At 49.1% G+C, this 19,220-nt stretch overlaps 2 protein-coding genes across 4 annotated transcripts in view; both read left to right on the top strand.

Annotated features, from left to right (window-relative positions):
- LMTK2 (lemur tyrosine kinase 2) overlaps positions 1–9,800 on the top strand; it is a 60,638-nt gene extending 50,838 nt beyond the window's left edge. For both annotated transcript variants that reach the window (XM_053276324.1, XM_053276323.1), the window contains exons 12-14: positions 463–592; positions 1,125–1,373; positions 4,844–9,800. In XM_053276324.1, coding sequence (XP_053132299.1) covers positions 463–592; positions 1,125–1,373; positions 4,844–4,872 — 408 coding nt within the window. In that variant the 3' untranslated portion in view covers positions 4,873–9,800. The remainder of the gene's footprint in view (positions 1–462; positions 593–1,124; positions 1,374–4,843) is intronic.
- Positions 9,801–11,338: 1,538 nt separating this feature from the next.
- BHLHA15 (basic helix-loop-helix family member a15) lies at positions 11,339–17,355 on the top strand. 2 transcript variants are annotated; one of them, XM_053276574.1, is made up of 3 exons: positions 11,581–11,630; positions 12,019–12,178; positions 15,291–17,355. In XM_053276574.1, the coding sequence occupies exon 3, from the start codon at positions 15,365–15,367 to the stop codon at positions 15,890–15,892; it is 528 nt and encodes a 175-aa protein (XP_053132549.1). In that variant the 5' UTR covers positions 11,581–11,630; positions 12,019–12,178; positions 15,291–15,364; the 3' UTR covers positions 15,893–17,355. The 2 variants fall into 2 exon arrangements, with proteins under 2 accessions (XP_053132548.1, XP_053132549.1); XM_053276573.1 differs by having other exon boundaries at positions 11,339–12,178.
- The last annotated feature ends 1,865 nt before the right edge of the window (positions 17,356–19,220 follow it).

Below are 19,220 nucleotides of genomic sequence, written 5' to 3'. Positions count from 1 at the left end.
CTCTTCCTAGTAGGTACCCACTTCACCTCGTTTGGCAGAGGCACCAGAAGAGGGCCTCCCAAGAAGATCTTAAGGTCTGGCTTGGGACATATGGAGCAAGGCGCTCTCTCAGGTAACCTGGTCCGAAGCCGTTTAGGGTTTTCAAGGTTAACACTAGCACTTTGAATGCTCTGGGCATTAAATGTTCAGAAGTAAAGATGATCTGGGTGTTAAATGTTCAGAAATAATGGCTACTGCAGCTATAGAATTCTGAATGAAAGGCATAACAATACTGTTACTAGTCATTTTTGTGGCACAGTGGCTTGCGATCCCAAGTCAGGGGAATCTGGACTCCTGCAAATAGTCCCAGAGTTCATTTGGAAGTCCAATAACATGCTTTAGGAGTTCAGCAAATCTTCACCTGTTGAACCATTACAGGCATGCCATTACAGAAGCCAACTGCATCTCCCTTTGGGTTTTTAGGAAACGCCAACCAAAGAGCTTGGAAACAGAGTTGCAGAATCAAACTACTCAGACTCCACTCCTCCTCCAGCTTCAGGACTGAACTACTTGAATAAATTTACAAATTCAGAAAGCTCTACTGATGAAGAAGGTATTTCTGGAAATGCTTTTTTTTAAAGGTTCTATGTAGTGTGTGTTGTGTTCTGAGGGGATAGTCTTCATTTTGTAAAGATGCAGTTCCAACGCTGCTGCTGCTGAAGATAAACTTTCTTTGTTAGCTGGCCCATGACAAACTGTGTTCTGGGCAGCTCCAACAACAGAATGGTAAAAACCATTCGATTAAAACACATAACAAAACAAATAAATTGCAATAGGAAATACAGAATTCCATACAGGGAGGCCCTCATTTCACGCTGGGGTTAGGTCCCTGGTGGGCTTCCCGGGTATATCTGGCTGGCCTCGCTGATTTTTACTAGTGAAGCAACTGTTGATGCCATTAGAATTTGCCGCCATATTGGAACATGGTACAGGGCCTCTGCTTTAATCTGCCGATTTGATACTGAACTTGGGCACAATCCACAGAGAAGGTCACCTCGGCCAACGAGGAGTCCATTCCCTTTGGATTGTGGCCACTAACACTTCCATAGGTTTGTGTGTGTTGATTTGTGTGGTGTGTGTTCCAGGTGGTGGCTTCGAATGGGACGACGACTTCTCTTCTCCAGAGCCCTCTTTTCTATCGAAGGCAGCAAATGGCCCCATTCATTCCAGGCCTTCTCTCCAGACTTCCAAGTACTTCTCTCCGCCACCGCCACCTCGGAGCCCTGAACAAAACTGGTCTCACTCGTCCCCTTACTCCAGGTTCTCCATCTCACCAGCAAACATGGCAAGCTTTTCTCTCACTCACCTTACAGATTCGGATATGGAGCAGGGAGGCAAGTATTTCCTTTGGGGCTGTAGTTTTGTTGCTTGCACCATCATTGGCCTTAAAGTCATGCACAAGAAAACGAAAGTGTTAAGTGTGTGTGTGTGTGTGCGTGCGCGCGCGCCCTGAATTCCTGAGGGACTGCCTGGTCACAAGGGTTTCTGCCTGTTTGACGAGGTCATTTGAGGGAGCTCTGCTCTGTGTGCTGACCATGCTTGTCTTATATTGAGTTAGATGTTTTGTAAACCGCCTTGAGATTGTTTTAATGAAAGGCGGTATAAAAATGTGACGATGAATAAAATAAGCACACACAGGTAACACGGTAGCAGTATCATGGCTTGTGTCCTGGGTCTAGTGCAGGGCTGCTCAGCTTCAGCCCTCCTACAGATGTTGGCCTACAATTCCCATAATCCCTAGCTATTGGCCACTATGTAACTCCTTTGCTGATGGGGTTACACTGGCTGCCAATAGGTTTTTGGGCAAAATACAAAGTGCTAGTTATAACTTACGAAGCCCTAAACGGCTGAAGTCCTGGGTATTTAAGAGAGCGTCTTCTTCATTACAAGCCCCACCACCCATTGAGGTCATGTGAGGAGGTCCATCTCCAATTACCACCAACGCGTCTGGTGGCTACACAGAGACGGGCCTTCTCGGTCGCTGCCCCGAGATTGTGGAATGCGCTCCCTGAACGATCCTCCCCATCTCTGGCAATTTTCAAAAAACACCTGAAAACCCATCTTTTTGCTCAAGCTTTCTCAGCTTCCTAATATTTTCGGGTTTTAATCTCGGGTTATTTTTAAATTGTTAAAGTGTTTTTAAGTTTTTGTATATAATAATAATAATAATAATAATAATTCGATTTCTATACCGCCCTTCCAAAAATGGCTCAGGGCGGTTTACAAAGAGAAATAACAAATAAGATGGCTCCCTGTCCCCAAAGGGCTCACATTCTAAAAAGAAACATAAGACACACACCAGCAACAGTCACTGGAAGTACTGTGCTGGGGGTGGATAGGGCCAGTTACTCTCCCCCTGCTAAATAAAGAGAATCACCACGGTAAAAGGTGCCTCTTTGCCCAGTTAGCAGGGTATGTGTTTTTAACTGGTGTTATGTTATTGTAAACAGACACGAAAGTTTGGGGCGGCATACAAATTTGATAGATAGATAGATATGGGAGTTGTAGTCCAGTATCAGCTGGGGGGCCTAGCGCTTAGGTGGTCCTCCTGTGTCGGGAGTTCTCAGACTTGGGTGCCCAGATGCGGTTGGATGAAGGCTTCCACCACGGCCTTGTCCATTGTGACTGGGGGATGCTGGGAGCTGTAGGCCAATACCACCTGAGACCCACGTTTGAGAACTCCGGCCTTGAATGGCCTCAACTGGAGCAGAGCATTTAAGTCTCAATGGCTTTGGCTTTAGGAAGCTACATTTTCACCTGCAGCCAAATAGGTCAGAAATATTGAGAGGCTGAGCTGCATTGGCTGTTCCCTCTAACAGGGATTCCCAGATGTTGTGGACTACAACTCGCAGCATCCCTGGCCACAGTGGCCTTTGGCTGGTGATTCTGGGAGTTGTAGTCCACAACATCTGGGAATTCCTGTTAGAGGGAACACTGGCTGCTTTCAGCTCTCCTTTTTGTCCTCTTCTCTCCCCCCCCCCTTGCCAAATTTACGTGAAATTATATTTTGTAAATTTGATCATACCTCTCTTAGTTCCGATGTTTCAGAGGTGTTGTGGTCTGTGGACCGGACTGAATGAATGTAGTCTATATATAGAATACGACTCCCAGCGACTGTGACCTTCAGGCATTTGGCTGGGGATGGTGGGAGTTGCAGTTCAATGACGTTTGGGGACCCAAGTTTAAACCCCTGCCCCGTGTGACTGATCTCTTTCCAGTCCCTCTGCCCATTCAGCCCTTGCTCATGGTGCTTTCTAGCCATTTCTCCAGCAGCTGCCCTGGAGTTGCTAACAGAGGAGGTCGCTTCCTGAGGCAAGGCGAAGGCTTTAGTTGCCCTAGCAGTGAAGCAGGACCGATCTGATCCCCACTGAGCTCAACCCACCAAGCAGTTCTTCTTCTGCACAAGAAATGGGCAGGAGCTGTGCAAGCACGCGATACCTGGAGCTAGCCCTGTTTTGCCAGAAAGGATGACCAAACCCACCAGAAGTTAAAGCATGCCGAATTGTTTATATTTAAGGATAGACGTAGAATCTGGCTTGGTTTGGGGCACATGGACGGCCCTGGTACTGGCAGGCCCTTGGGCTACGAGCTCCCCTCCGCCTCAGTGGTGAGAGGTTGTTTGCCTTTCTTTGAGGAGGGCTGATTAGATAACGTTCTTTCCTCGTTGACCTTAAACACTGGTGGCATTGATAGCGCATGGCTTTTTGAATGTCCTGAACCGTGACATTGAAGTGTGCGATTTAGACAGTTGTGCCTGAGAGACTTCCAGGTGTGCCGAGAGGGGAGGATTTCTTAACAGGAGATGGATAACCATTGCTGTGCTTCTCAACATCAGGATCTTACTCTGGAGGGAGAGAGAAGCCAAAGGGCCCAACTCACTGGAAAAAGTCTTGTAGGCTCTCTGGAGCTGGAGCAGGTGCAGAAAAGGGCAGCCAAAATGAACAGGGGGCTGGAGGCACCCCCCTCTGCGGAAAGACCACAACCATTGGGCCTCTTGTAATTTAGAAAGTAGGGGACATGATAGAGGGGCATACAATCCTGCACGGTGTAGGTCAAGTGGGCAGCCCCCCACCCCACCCCGTACTTCTAGAATCCAGGGTGATCCATTGAAGCTAAATGCTGGGAGATTCAACACTGACAAAAGGGAGTTCTTCTTGACACAATGTGTAGTTAAGCGATGGATTTCGCTGCTGCCAGATGTGGTGATGGCCATTGGTCTAGATCAGGGATTCTCAACGTTGGGTCCCCAGATGTTATTGGACGTCAACTCCCATAATCCCTAACCAAAGGCCACTGGGGCTGGGGGTTATGGGAGTTGAAGTCCAGTAACATCTGGGGACCCCACGTTGAGAATCCCTGGTCTAAATGGCTTTAAAAGGGGATTAGACAAATTCATGGAGTGGAAATTCATGGCAACTCCATACTTCCATCAGCATGATGGCCCTGAACACCAGGTGGTGGGAGTGCCAACAGGAGGGGGCGGTTCCCCGCTTGCGGGCTTCCCAGATGCACCTGGTCGGCCACTCAGTGGGGTAGGATGCTGGACTGGATGGCCCACTAGCCTGATCCGGCAGCAGGGCTTTTCTTAATGCTCATATAGCAGTCCACTGCGGGATTGAGTTGACTAGGCGTTACACAAAAATGTTGTTGCTTTTTTCCTTTAAGACTTTCATCTACCCCACCTCAGTTTCAAGCTTGTGGGGCGGGGGCGAGGTTCTCAGGATGTGGGCCTGAAAGAAAACCCACTGGTGTTGCTTCTGGAGGGGTAACCCCCCCCACCTAATGGCTTTTTGTCATTTGACAGGGAGCAGCGAAGATGGAGAAAAAGACTAGGCAGCTGAAGTTTCCTCTGTGCACGAAGTCGCTGGTGGGGACATCTAGTGCTGCTTCTCTCTAACAACAAACCTTCGAGAAACTCCTGCCTCTGAAAAGGCAGTAGATCTGCCCAGGCCCTCCGATCAAGCGGATGGCGATCATGGACGGCAATGTTGGATCAGGCCTTGGACTGGGAAGGTGTATGTTAATTTTTGTAGTGTATCGTTTTGGAAATGGTGCATTTTCGCATTTTCCTCTTTAAAGGTGGTTCTGTGCTGGCTCCCCGCTCTCCCTCAAGTACTTGAAGTATTCTACAAACAATTTGTAATGAATTATGTAAAATGGTTATGTTCTGGTTTATATATAGGATTGTATCATACCCCTTTTATAGCCCTGTTATATGATGTCTATGAACCTGTACAGTCGCTGAGCAGCGGTCCCTTGAAATGACGAACAGCTGTTGCGTAGCAAGCCATATTTCCCAGACTCTGCCTGCTGCTTAGCTGCAGATGCACTATTGGCTTCTCCTCCTGCGGTTCCCCTGCGCTGTATAAAGCCGTTCTTCTTTGCTTCTTGATCTAGTGGTGGTTGGTTTGGCCCGTTGAACCAGTTTGCTTTGAATTCCTGCCTCCTTTCTGCGCGGTGCTCTTGTTGGAATGTCCAGAGCTGCAGTCTTCCTGTTCTTATAATTTCTGGAACTTTATGTGCTAGCAATGTGTCTAAAAGGGCAATTCTCTGCCCCACTTTTGAGAGAGAGAGAGAGAGAGAGAGAGAGAGAGAGATTATTATTTGCAGTAAAGTGCTCCATGAGTTGACTTCTTAGGGCGGGGGGGTGATGTCGGAAGACTTTTCAAATATCCGTAAGACCCTTTCTTAGATCTTAGGAAAGATCCATAAGATCTTTCCATGCACTTGTGCGTGTGCGCGCGTGCATGTATGCATGCACATGTTCATTCCAGATGATCCTGGTTGCTAGATAACAGCTAATACCATGCATCTCCTATTCAGGGATCTAACCTCATTGGTGGATGTGTTTATTCCATGCGGTTGCTTTCCACCTCTGTTCTTTGGTCATTATAAAGAAGCGGCTTTAATAAAGTGGACTTTCTAAGTCTACCTGCTTTCCCTGATGTGTAGTCGGTGGATGCTGAGAACCAAGCTTCCAAACAGGTTAGGTCAAGGGTTCTCAAACCTGGGTCCCCAGATGGTGTTGGGCCACAACTCCCATCATCCCCAGCCACAATGGGCCTTTGGACATTGCGCCTGGGGATGATGAGCTTTGTAGTCCAACACCATCTGAGGACCTAGGTTTGAGAACCCCTGTGTTAGGGTCTCCCTATGCCTCCTGTATTCAGAATGGTCTGTTGTGGATTTTCTCCAGGTTGGCTGCTGGAAAGAGTATCCTCTGGGGGGAGTACGGTTCTTCTAAGGGAGCAAGTGGAAACGTAAGGGCTTCATTAGATTCTGGTTTCCTTCCATGGTTTTCAAGGCCTTCCCAGACCTCCCTGCTGTTGCTGGATAGTGGCTTTGGCTTGCTTATAAGATAGGAAATGGAGCCCACAAAATGTGGTGTGAACATAGCTGTGATTACCCTTGCAATTTTTTTTCCTATTTACCTTGCTCTGAAAGGGAGCAGTTGAGCTGCAAACCAGATTATGCAGCCACAATTTTGGCAAAGGAAGGGTTTTGAAATAGGATTGGTTTTGTATTTTGAACTACTGGACTAATCTACATGGCCTTCTTCTTGGGTCTGAGCTGGAAACATCTGGGAAGGCGCATAACCTTGGCACGCTTCAACACCCTTTATCAAAGAATGTATAAAAGCACTGGGGTGTTTTCTCCACCTCTTCTCCCCTCGTGGGGAAGGGCTGGAATGGAAGTACATTACAGTTGCCAGTGCCAGCGCTTCAATTCACAAGGAACTCTAAGGTGGTGAGATCGGCTGCAGAAATGGGTTGCTTCATAGAACATGCCCTTGAGTGCCAACTCGCCCCGATGCGCTATCCTTGGTGGCGTCCTGCAGAGCTCCTCTTTGGAAGAGCGCATTTGGACCGGCCCCAGATTCCTCTTTAGAACGCAAACTACAACCTTGGGCCTATTGAAACGGCTGCTAGCCTCTTCCACAGGTTTCAAAGAGGAGGGCTCCTTGACAGGGGTTGTGTGTTCCTTCCCAGTTCCCTCATAGCGTGCTAAATTTTGTAAAAGCACGGGAACTCCAAAAGCAAGTGTGAAAACACTCTGCCATGGAGTGTGCACCCATATATGGAATTGTAGGGCAGGATGGGAAAGCTCCGAAGTGTGTGGTTTGTGACTTAGAATGTCATTTATCAAGTCAAATGAGGAGGAACTGTGCAGAGGCGTAGGGTGTACATTCCACCAGCCGCGATCTGGAGAGGAGCTTTTCCCCGCCCATTTTTTAAACAGTACCGTTGTTGGAAAACATCCTGCTGCAGAGGAAACTTTAACTCCTTTATCTCAAGTCTGAAATCCACGTTAATATACTGTCCCCCCCCCACCCTCACCCCCGTGAAAACATCAGATATTGCATGTGGCTTCAGGGTTTGTACTTGAGAGGTGTTATGAACCCTGGGAGTGTTCCTAAGTCATTCCTTGCAAATGAGTCGTATGATTGGTGGCAACCATGAAAGGCTTAACAAAATAAAATTCCAGTGTTGTAGAGGGGTGTGTGTGTGTGTTCACATGAGGGCCAAACTCTGATCTTTGAAGCTGATCATTCCAGCAGTATCTGGGGAATACCCCGTGTAAGCTGTCTCATTGCCCTGACAGACTCCCAGAATGCATCCTGCGCTGGTGTGAGCAAGAGATTCTCTCCTAGTTGGTGGAATGGTCCAGGAATGCACCTTTTTGCTCCCAAAACTTTTGACATGTGCGCCACTTTAACTCCCATGCTGGTTCCCCCCCCCCAGCACCTCTTAAATCCAGGGATCCCGCCCTGTAGCCCCATCTCCCGAGACTTACTTTGAAGGTAAGTTTCATACCGCCATTAAGGAGAGACCTCTTGCCATGCAGCCTCCAGGCTGACTTCTGTGCCCTTTTGCACTATAGTTGGAGGAAGAGAGAGAGAGAAAGAGTCAGAGCAGTTGACTTGACTCCCTTGTTCTGCAAGGAGCAGATCTGTCTGTGTGTGTTTCCTCTCCGTGCTTAAGAACCTGTGTGCGAATTGAGACGTTCCTACGGCTAGGTGTGCAAGCCCCAGGACTGGCCAGAGGGAGTCTTATCCCAGCCATTGCTGCTGCTACATAAGCAAAGATTGCTGCCCTCCCCAGCAGACCACAATATTTTCTTTCACAGCTGCATGATCAAAAGAATCCTCCCCACCGCCATAGGGATGAATTGCTAGCAAGAACTTCTCTTTCTAAACTCCAGCAGATCGTGCCACTGTTAGGGCCACAGGGCCCCTGCCGTCTTAGCAGCCTAACCTACCCTGGTCTTGTTTTGGGGTGCAGCTGCGCCCCCAGAGTCAGGAGGCTGGTTGGGGTTAGCAGTGGTCCCTAACACTGAACCCCACAGGGCAGGGTTCTCAAACCTGGGTCCTCCCACTTTCCCCAGCCACGATGGCTACCACTCTCATAATCTCAAAGGCCATTGTGGCTGGGGGTGTGTGTGATGGGGATTGGAGTCCAGCAACAACTGGAGACCCAACTGGAGACCCCTGCTATAGGATGGCGATGACCCTCGTGGCCAGAGGAACAGTTGCCCACAAGGGCTGTTGCCAGGCCCCAAAGCAGGGCTTTGTGGGGACCATGTCTAAACTGCCTGTTTGCAGTGTTGTTGTGGAGACAGAGCTCCATAGCCGTGTTCTCTGTAACCGGGGACCCCTAGTTGTGGTTGAGCCTCCGTAATCCCCAGCCAAGGGCCATTGCAGCTGGGGGTGATGGGAGTTGTAGTCAGCGGCATCGGGGAATCCCTCTTACAGGGAGCACTGGTCCATAGGACCAGACTGAAAAATGCACGTTGATGCTTCCATGAGAAAAATATCTAGGTGAGGCAAGTCTGTAATGCTCGTCGCGAGTGAGAGGCCCAACGAAACGGGAAGCGTTTTAGCTGCTAAATCATGTCCAGCGTCCTTCACGTAAGAGAATGTAAAAGCCACCCGCTCCTCCCCTGTGAAGCACGAATGAGAGTCATTCACGCCCACTTTTAAAAATCAGTATTTTAGATTGTGATTTATATGCAGGTCTGATTTGTGTGTGTGTGTTTCTCCATTTATTTTTATCTTTTATTTTTTGGAGAGAGAATGAACCAGCTTAGTTTTTAGGGAGAATAGCAATTAAGCACTCGGCTGGAACGACTTTGATGGTAAAATGGCTATTTTTGTGGTGGAAGGTGGATTTGGAAACACATTAGCCTTACAAGAAATAGCCTTAAAAATAAGAATGGAGTATAAAACCATTTTAACTTATTCAGCTTTAAGTTGTACAAAGTATCCAGTCTTTGGTAAGGAGAAATCTTGGGGGAGAAGTGTATAAGACGGAACAGAAAAATGTAATGAGTGTATAAATACCACCAGTCTGTGGGTTTTTGTTTTGGTGTGTTTTGCAAATGAAACTTGAATGAGTTTAAGATATGTTTAGTTCCGTTTTAATAAGTCGTCTGATCTTGCACAGTGGTTGATGTAACCTAATGGTAAATGGTACTGGTTTATGTGTATATATATGATGTTTCACTCTATTTGTAAATGAGGAAATTTATGTGTAAAAAATCATAGGGGAGAGGTTTTCCTATTGGAATCTAATACAGGTATGAGGTTTATGGCAATATCCTAGTTAATGAAATTTCAGGTTGAATTGTCTTTAAATTGTGTACATTTTAAAACTGTAATATTTCTACTGTACATTGATCATGCATAGTGTGATTCAAGACTGCTTGTAATTTAAAGAACCTTATTTAATATTCAAAATAAAATAAAAGTATATATTTATAAACCCGTGTCCATGTATGTATGTATGTATGTATGTTCTGCCACCCAGTCCTAGAGGTTTGATCCAGTATATGCTGCTTTTCCTCTGAGGAGCCCAGAATGGTGTACATGGCTTATGTATGTTCTCACAAAAACCGTGTGAGGTAGGTTAGGCTGAGAGAGAAGTGATTGGCCCAGAGTCACCCAGTGAGTTGGGTGAACAGCAGGGGGTTGGCTGAACGGAGATTTGAACTCGGGGAATGGCTGAGCAGGGATTTGAACTTGGATCTCCCTCGTCCTAGTCCAACACTCTTAACCACTACACCATGCTGCCTCTCACTATGATTGAGATTGCGGTAAGTATTATTGCGGTGACTGCGCTGCAGGGCTTTGGCCACGGCAGGGTCTGTGGGGTCAGGCCCCCTCGCTGGAGATTCAGCTTCCATTTTAAAGCTCAACTCCTGCATCATTTTAATTTCAGAGATCCAAGGGAAAACATCCTGCCCAATTGCTCCCCAAGAAGAAACCTAATTAAAGAACTTGAACGCTCTGAAGAGACTTGTCTTCTGCACTGATTTCCTGCCTTGACTACAAACTCTCTGCCCAAAAGGGACTGCTTGGAGCTTGCATTTGCCGGTGCGGAAGGCTTCAGGATCAGGTGATGTGAAAGCACTGTGGACAGAACTTCAAAGGGGCCACCTTTCGCTAAGGTGAGTACAATGGATTCTCCAGTGCCAGTGGGATTTGGCTGGGGCCCAGACAGCCAAACGCAGCAGAGCTAGAACGGAGCAAACTGATCGACCAGGTTGGATCATAAGGAGGTGAAGTGAGGCAGTGGTCTCGGCTAGCAGATCATTCAGTGGGGAGGGGATGGAGGGCAGGGGCTGCTGCGGCTACCACCTCAGTTTTACTGCTGCCCTACGCCTATCAGGAACATACAAAGCTGCCTGATGCCCAGTCAGACCCTTGGTCCATCCAGCTCCATATTGTCTTCATAGACTGGCAGCGGCTTCTCCTTGGTTGCAGGCAGGAGTCTCCCTCAGCCCTATCTTGGAGATGCTGCCAGCGAGGGAACTTGGAAGCTTCTGCATGCAAGCAGGCAGGGGCTCTTCCCAGAGCAGCCCCCTCCCTTAAGGAGAAGATCTTCTAGAGCTCGCACATGGAGTCTCCCACTCAAATGCAAACCAGGGCAGGCCCTGCTTAGCAAAGAGGTCCGTCCATGCTTGCTACTGCAAGACCAGCGACTCCCACAAAGAAGCTGCCTTCTACCGAGTCAGACCCTTGGTCCATCTAGCTCCGGGTTGTCTACACGTTTTGCAGGCTTCATTTGGACGGAACTTTTCTACCTGAGGAAAAACGGCGGAGGGGGCTTCCCTTTGCTTCCCTTGACGTGGCCAGTCAAAACAGCAGCCGCCTAGTCGCTGTGACGCAGGGGTTGGGCAACCTGGCCTCTCCAGCAGCTGCTGCTGCTTTTGAACTACAATGCCCATCATCCCTGGCCACAATAAGCTGAGGCTGGGGGTGATGGGAGATCCAACTGGAGAGAGCGAGCAATGCCCGGATCTTGGAGATTTCTGCTCCGCAAAGTGCCGGCCGCACGGCTAAGTGAGCTCTTCCCTCCCAGTCTTGGAACTGCCACACACACACACACACCCTCCTTGGCTTATTTGCAAAAGCTTTGGCTCAGCCAAGCTCCGCCCCGCTCCCCTGTTTGTGCATTAAAGTGACGTGTCCTCTCTTTCCTGAGCACTTTGCCAGAGACCGGGGAAGCCCAATGGTCCTGCCTGCTGCGCGCCCGTGACTGATGCCAGCCTAGAGCGGCCGGGGATGGTGGTGGAGGCTGCGGCGTTGCCAGGTAGGCCCCCAGCTCATTATTTTGTGTGTGCCCTGTCAATCCATTCAGCCAGGGAGCTGCTCAGAGAGGCCAGTGCCCCAAACCCCGCTCAGACATGTTGTGCAGGTGTCGGTACGTATAAAGAAGGGTCTGTGCAAGTGATGAGCCGCGGCGTTTATTTTGGAAGCCTCTGGCCACCTCAGCTGCAGGGCACAGACTACTGTGCATGCACTGAACCGGGGTGAGTAACTGTGCATGTGTGCAATGAACCCGCAGAGTTTGTGCCTGGCATGTAACGGGTAGTCCAGCTGTGGCACACACAATGATCCTGAGTGCGACTCATGCTGCCCCACTGAATTTGGCAGGAGCCGGTTCCTCTGTGCTAGATCATCTTTTCCACTGTATCCAGGAATGGACGTTGTGAGTGAGAGAGTTGCTCCAATTCTGCTTCTCGAGGGACAAAGCTTAGACTCTGGGCATTCGTTTTATTTTAAAATTGGGAACTGCCACTAGATGCAAGACAGGGAGTTCAAACATACCAGCGAATCACATCGGGTCCCATGAAATGGGTAAGATCTGCTTTTTTAAAACTATTTTAAATTAAGCTTTTTAAGCATTTTTTAAAAACACTATTTACTTTACATACAATAGTTGGTTTATATGTCTAGAGAGAGAGACCTTATGTGTTAAAATATATTACTGGCACATGACCTCCCAGTGAATAAACGAAGATATGGCCCAGCAATCCTGAAAGCTTGTCAAGCCCTGAAAAGGAGCGGGAACAGAACTGAAGGTGAAGGCGAAGAGGGCTAGGTGTTGATCCGTGATGCATGGCACAGCCTAGAAGAACACCACACTGGGGCTGTGACTGCCTTTTAAAAAGCAAAGCCATGCATTTTCAAGCGGACTTTTTGCTCTTAGTCTTTGACCACTCTTCCTTCCTCCTGGAATAGTAATCCTCCTTCGGGCTTTAACTTCTCAAAATCTCCCATAAGCAAGGCTGAAGCAAAAAGGTGTCTGTGGTTGCAGCTTCTCACCTGAACTTCTGGGGCAGGCTGCGGACGACGAGGGTATCGGTCATGAATCGGTGGGCTGGCACAGTGGAAGAAGAGAACAGCTTGGATGTGCCCAAGAGCTGTTAAGGAGCAATCAGTCGCGGCTTGTTGTCACCCACTGTCTGCTCATCCGAGAGCGACAGCCAGTTAGACCCCCTTGCTGATTGCGCTTGTGGAAGACGGTGCTTGCACGCACACTGCATCTCGTCCGCACTATATTTTTCGGTGTGCATTGCCATGACATCAGCAATGGCTCTGGGTGTGAGAAGTGCAGGGGCTTGGGGTGAGGTGGGGACCCCAAAAGGTCTTTATGGCTAGAGTTGGCTCTGGCTGGTATCTCCATCAGCAGTGGTGTTGCTAGGTCCTTGGAAGATCCAGCGCCCACAGCCGCCTTTTGATAAGCAAACTCAATCATGCCCCGCCCCACAAGAATTATGTGGTCGCTAAGAGTCGACACTGACTTGATGGCACTTAACCAACCAACCAACCAATCATTTAAAGTAGCAAACGGAATACAGCACCGGTGGCGGTGGAGGAGGAGAAGGCAGCAGAGAGTTGGGTCAGGCTCTCTTCCGCATCATACTCTGTGCAGGTGACTCCTGCTGTACTTCCTTTCAGGACGAGATCAGGGAGGGGGCTGAGATGACGTGGGGTTCTGGGTAATTCACTGGGGCCCGGGCCCTTTGTTGACTCCCCAGGCCTTGGTTGTGTTCTCTACCAGCCATTTATCCCCCTCAAAGGACTCTGACTTTTGAGCTGTCTTTGCTAATATTCCCAGTCATCAAGAAGATCCAGTGAAGAGCAGAGTCATTTGACTGCTTTGTTCTGTGCCACATTTGTCTTGAGAATGGTAGCTTGCTCTATTCTAAGGAAGCTCAGGCTCAAAGCTTACACATATTTCACCTTAAGAATTAAAGATGGCGGCATGGCCAGAACTTTAACACCTCCCCACCCCTCAAAAAACCAAGCACACACACAACTGTGTGGGTGATGAAGTTGGTCTTTCAGTGGTAGAGAGGTGCTCTTTTGCCTGCTCAGAGGCACCCCTGTCAGTGTGGTTTCCCATGCAGCACTAGAAAGAGACATTCCAGAGCCCACGAATTTTGTGACCATTAGCTGGGCTGCCACTGCCCAGTTCTCTGAGCATCCTTCCTAAGATGGTGTGGGGGCTCAAGTGGGCTCCGTTTCCCTTTAAAGGAGCCCTGGGGACAGTGCAGCATTGTCTGGTGAGAATGGTCATCTCCGCATGGGCAGAATATTCAGCTTTAGGCGAAGCTTCACTCTGGCCTAACGGAAAGGTTAGATAGGGAGTTTCACTGAGGGTTGAGCTGCCACCCACCCCCGAGCCTTACAAGGAAGAATGCTAATATAATGCCTCACTGCTACCTCCAGATGAGCAACAACCTACACACCACCTGGGCTTTCTTAGAGCCATCCGGCTGGCCACGGTGGGGAAGTGAAATGTTGGCTAGGTGGGTTTCTTGGTCAGAATTCGCACGTTAGCCGAGACCTGACTCAGATTTAATGCCCAATGGACCACTTTAGCTGTGACGTCACGTCCACACGGTGGTTTGGATGAGAACAAATCTGTAGGAGCGGAGAGTTTTAACCCACTTTCTGTCTGCAGAAATTTTAATTCAAAATTTGCAGCCTCATCCCATGATGAATGAGAGGCATGTTAGGAAATATTGAATACAGAAGGAATCATGCATGGTTAGCATGTGTTAAAGGTGCACTCAGAGTTGAATTTCAGACTTGTTAAACTTAAATCTTGGTATTAAAATGTTGGTTTGTTTCTAGTATAGTCCATGAACCAGCTGGGATGGTCAGTACCATCTTGGGGACGGATGCTCATTGCGATTTTTGACAAGATCTACACCTCTAGAGATGGACAAGAGGTCCCAGCGTTGCAATACCTTTCAGCTTTCGGTGTGTTCTCCTGCTTCTGTTGTCCTGACCCTCAGGCCTGCAGCAGCCAAATTTGCAATGGTATTTTAAAACCTTTAAAAACACAAGTACGACTATAAAAATGTTTGATGTTGTCAGAGGAATGGAAACGAAAATTAGCAGGCATGTCCTCCAAAGATTACTCCATGAAGAGAGTACATTGGAACAGTGTTCCCTCTAACAAGGATTCCCAGATGTTGTTGACTACAACTCCCAGCATCCCCAGCTGCAATGGCATTTGGCTGGGGATTATGGGAGTTGTAGTCCACGACATCTGGGAATCCCTGTTAGAGGGAACACTGGTTGTGACCCTAACCCTTTCCTCTGTGCAAAAATAACTGCAATTCTACCATAATTGTTTGAGGGTAGGGATCAGGACGGAGTGGTAACCCAGAGACAGCTGTAAGTGCAACAAGGCTATTTCCTGTTTTCCATCTCTACTGGGGCAGAGGTTGCAAACAATAACTCTGAGCATTGGTCCCCTGAGATGGTACTGACTGCCCCAGCCCCACTCCTGAAGTAACACGTTCTTAGTTATGAGCCTTGTGCCAAAGGATACCCATTTCTGTCCTCCTCGGACCCCACCTCACATGATGGCCAGGGCTCCGTTAAGTGATGTCTGACAAGCCCAAAGTTGTGGCCCTAGTGGCAACCAATTGGTGTCCTCTTTTTAAAACAGCCCTCTGGTTGGTGCCGGGAGCATCTTTCCGCGGGAGATAACCCCTCCGGAGCCTGCCTCCCTGTGCGCCGGCGATGAAGGCCAAAAGCAAAGGAACGAAACATCGGCACGTGGTCGCCCAAGACGCTCTCGGCCAAGAACCGACCCAGAACAGCGAAGCAGCTCTGAAATGCTCGCGGCGCACGGAGAAGAGGAACCCGGAGAGCCGCAAGGCCTCCACGCGGCCTGCCAAGCGCCCCTGGAGCAGCAAGGAGCGGTGCATGCGCCGGCTGGAGAGCAACGAGCGGGAGCGCCAGCGCATGCACAAGCTCAACAACGCCTTCCAGGCCTTGAGGGAGGTCATCCCGCACGTCCGGGCCGAGAACAAGCTCTCCAAGATCGAGACCCTCACCCTGGCCAAGAACTACATCAAGTCTCTCACCTCGACGGTCCTCCGCATGTCCAACGGGCACCTCCCGGTCGTCGAGGGGTCCGGCTCTAGCGGCAGATCCAAACTGTACGAACATTACCAGCAGCAGCAGCAGCAGAGCAGAGAGGAGGAACCAGCTGAGCAGCTCCAGAAGTATTCCACCCAGATCCACAGCTTCAGGCAAGGCAGCTAAAGTGAGCGTCCGGTCCCCGGTTTTGCATTTCTGTTTCTGGGGGGCGTGCCAACATTGCGGAGCACCAGCGTGCGATTTTTCTCCAGTCCGCTGCCAAAGCTTTTGTGAGGAACACTTGTTTGGAAGGAGCTGTACCTTCTTCTGGTTTGACGCGTGGTAGGTGCTACTGGTTACATCCAGAACGCTTGCAGAGATGTCTGCAAGACCTGGACAATAACAATGGCTCAGACACAGGGGAAATGTGGAAATGTAGTGGGAAGAAGCTGCAAGGAACGGCGTGGTGTAGTAGCGAAGAGTGTGTTGGACTTGGACTGAGAAGACCCGAGTTCAAATCCAGCCATGGAACTCACAGGGTGACTCTGGGCCAGTCACTTCTCTTGTAGTCTAACCTACCCCACAAGCTTGTTGTGAGGATAAAAGTAACTCTGTACACTGTTTGGGGCTCTTTGGAAGAAGGGCAGGATGGAAATGCAAAAACAAATAGCAGCTCGATGAAAATGTCAAGCCAGCGTTGGGGGCTGTGAAATCGGCAAATTCCACACTGTAGAACTACTAATATTAGAATGCTTTTGTATAAATGCCACGGCCTTTTGGACTACTGTGCAGTTCTGGTTGCCGCATCTCAAAAGCGACATGAGAGAGCTGGAAAAGGAGGCAGCAGACATAACTAGGGGGCTGGAGCACCTTCTTTCCAAGGAAAGGCTACAGAGTTTAGGATTTTATTAGTTTAGGGAAAAAAAAGGCAACAAATGGAGAACATGATGGATTTTTTCTGAAAGTATGCATGATGTGGAGGAACATAGGAAGCTGCCGTATACTGAGTGAGACCCTTGGTCTATCTAGCCCAGTATTGTCTTCACCGACTGGCAGCAGCTTCTCCCAGGTTGCAGGCAGGAATCTCTCTCAGCCCTGTCTTGGAGATGCTGCCAAGGAGGGAACTTGGAACCTAGATGCTCTTCCCAGAGCGGCTTCATCCCCTGAGGGGAATCTCTTGCAGTGCTCACACTTCTAGTCTCCCCATTCATATGCAATCAGGACAGACCCTGCTTAGCTAAGGTTGCAAGTCATGCTTGCTCCCACCAGACTAGCTCTCCTCCTCGGCATAAAGCAGCTTCATATGTTACAGTAATGAATGGAGACATCCAGGCATCAACACTGGGCTGTTGTTCATATTTATTGGATCTGGACCTGTGATGCCTGGAAGAACGCTTAATTTATCTGTGTCCAGCACCTACCACAACTGAGGCTGGAAGGAGCTGTCGTCTTGTTCAAAACTGTAAATAATCATATGGCTAGTATTTTGTTGTAGGTGTGTTGATCTGAAAATGAAGACATTGTGTAGTTTAATCGCGTTGATTTGCAATGAGGGTGTGGTTGGTTAAGCTAATTCTGGGCCAGCTGGGAGCAATGTGAAAAATGAAACGATCACATATTGCGAAACATAATAAAAAGATTGAATGGCACTGTTCAAGCAAGGAGAGTGTTTTCTGTGCTTGTGTGTGTTTGCGCCAACCTTCCTTGCTGTCAAATCTTCTGGCTCTTGGTCTCGGCTCCCGTTCACACAGTCTTGCTTACGAAAAGTCATAAGGGTAAAGGCAACCAGAGCTGATCTTGGGGAGCACCAAACAGAGGTTTTATACAGTTCCCCTGCAGAGCACCTAACACAGGCCTGCAGCAGTTTTTTTTGTTTGTTGTTGTTGTTGTTTTTTGCAAGTTGCACATGAACAGCAGTGCACTGGATGGGCAGGGTATAAATATTGTCAATAAGTAGGCCTATTAGCTCATGCAATGAAAGTGCGGGCTAGGAAGAACTTGTAGACTGGGTTGTATTTAAGGGAATAGTTCAGACTAGGCTGGAAAACAGCATATACGGGTCCCACCCACCCCTGAAATTAGGAGTGGGTTTTGCACGAATTGTCCCCTTTGCTAAGCAGCAGCTGCCCTCATTTGCATTTGAATGGGTGACTCCATATGAGGTCTGTAAGCTGTTCCCCTTGGGGATGGCGGGGCCCCTAGCTCAGTGGAAGAGCATCTGCATGTTTGCGTGCAGGAGGTCCCAGGCTCAAGCCCTGGCATCTAGATAATGCTGGGGAAGTCTCCCTCTTGGAACCCGGGAGAGCCACTGCCAGTCAGTGCAGACAGTACTGAGCCAGCTGGACCGAGGGTCAGACTCAGCATGAAGCAGCTTCCTCTATTCCTGTGATGCCCAGGTACTTTTGAGATAGCCGTAGCAAGACTGGTTGCGTCTTTCCCCGCCTCCTGCATGGCCCATCAGATTGTGGAGAAGGAAAGAACAGACAAACCTGCCACAGGGTACGAAAGAGCCCGCAGCCCTGGAAAGACAAACACAAAGGCTAACCCTATTTGAAGTACTTTAATTGCAAGGCAAACAAACATTGGCTTCTTCCGAAGCCAGCCGCTTGGCACAGTTGTTCTGACGTACTAAGGGGATGTTTGAAAGCCAACGGGAGAGAAGTGCTGGGTGCCTCCTATTGCTCAAGGGCACTGCTTAGCAGCTGTACCTGTTGGTTTTCTGCCTGACTGCATCATTCTACAGCCCAATGGTGAGCTGAAAGAGGGAAGCTGAGTGTGGTCTTATGGAGTCTAATGTGTAAAGCCAGCACAGGCTGAGACTCTGCAAGATCTTTACAGCTTACGAAGGAAGCTGCCTTCTACTGAGTCAGATCATTGATCCATTTGCTCAGTATTGCCTACACCACAGTTTCTCAACTACCGGTCCCTGGACCGCTACCGGTCCACAAAGAGTTGAGTGCTGGTCCCTGGCTGGGAGTCAACCCCACCCCCACAACAACTGCAATCAAGGCACTCACTTCCTCAGTTTTGCACATGGCACAGAAGAGGAAGAGGAGTATCATGGAGGCGCAGAAAGGGAGTGCAGGTGGATGTTCCTTGGGGGAGGGGGAGCAAGCAAGGTTCAATGGGTCGAAGGGTGGGTCAATGGGTCGAAGGGTGGGTGGGCCAATGGGTGAAGAGGGTCAAAGGGTGGGTCAATGGGTGGGTGGGTGGGTCAAAGGGTGAAAGGGTGGGTCAAAGGGTGGGTGGGTCAATGGGTGGAAGGGGGGGTGAAAGGGTGGGTCAAAGGGTGAAAGGGTGGGTCAATGGGTGGGTGGGTGGGTCAATGGGGGGTGGGTCAAAGGGGGGGCAAAAGGGTGGTCAAAGGGTGGGTCAATGGGTCAATGGGTCAAAGGGTGGGTGAAAGGGTGGGTCAATGGGTCAAAGGGTGGGTGAAAGGGTGGGTCAATAGGTGGGTCAATGGGTCAGTGGTTTGAAAGGTTCAGGCTTTTAGATTCAGGGGTTCTCAAACTTG

The sequence above is a fragment of the Hemicordylus capensis genome, chromosome 13 (genome assembly GCF_027244095.1).
Source record: "Hemicordylus capensis ecotype Gifberg chromosome 13, rHemCap1.1.pri, whole genome shotgun sequence".
Taxonomy (NCBI): Eukaryota; Metazoa; Chordata; class Lepidosauria; order Squamata; family Cordylidae; genus Hemicordylus; species Hemicordylus capensis.
Note: the sequence above shows the minus strand (reverse complement) of the source record. Positions and strands in the feature narration are given on the sequence as shown.

What these genes read in the sequence shown, in the direction of transcription:
- BHLHA15 (XM_053276573.1), top strand. Translation starts at nt 15,365, where the DNA reads ATGAAGGCCAAAAGCAAAGGAACGAAACATCGGCACGTGGTCGCCCAA.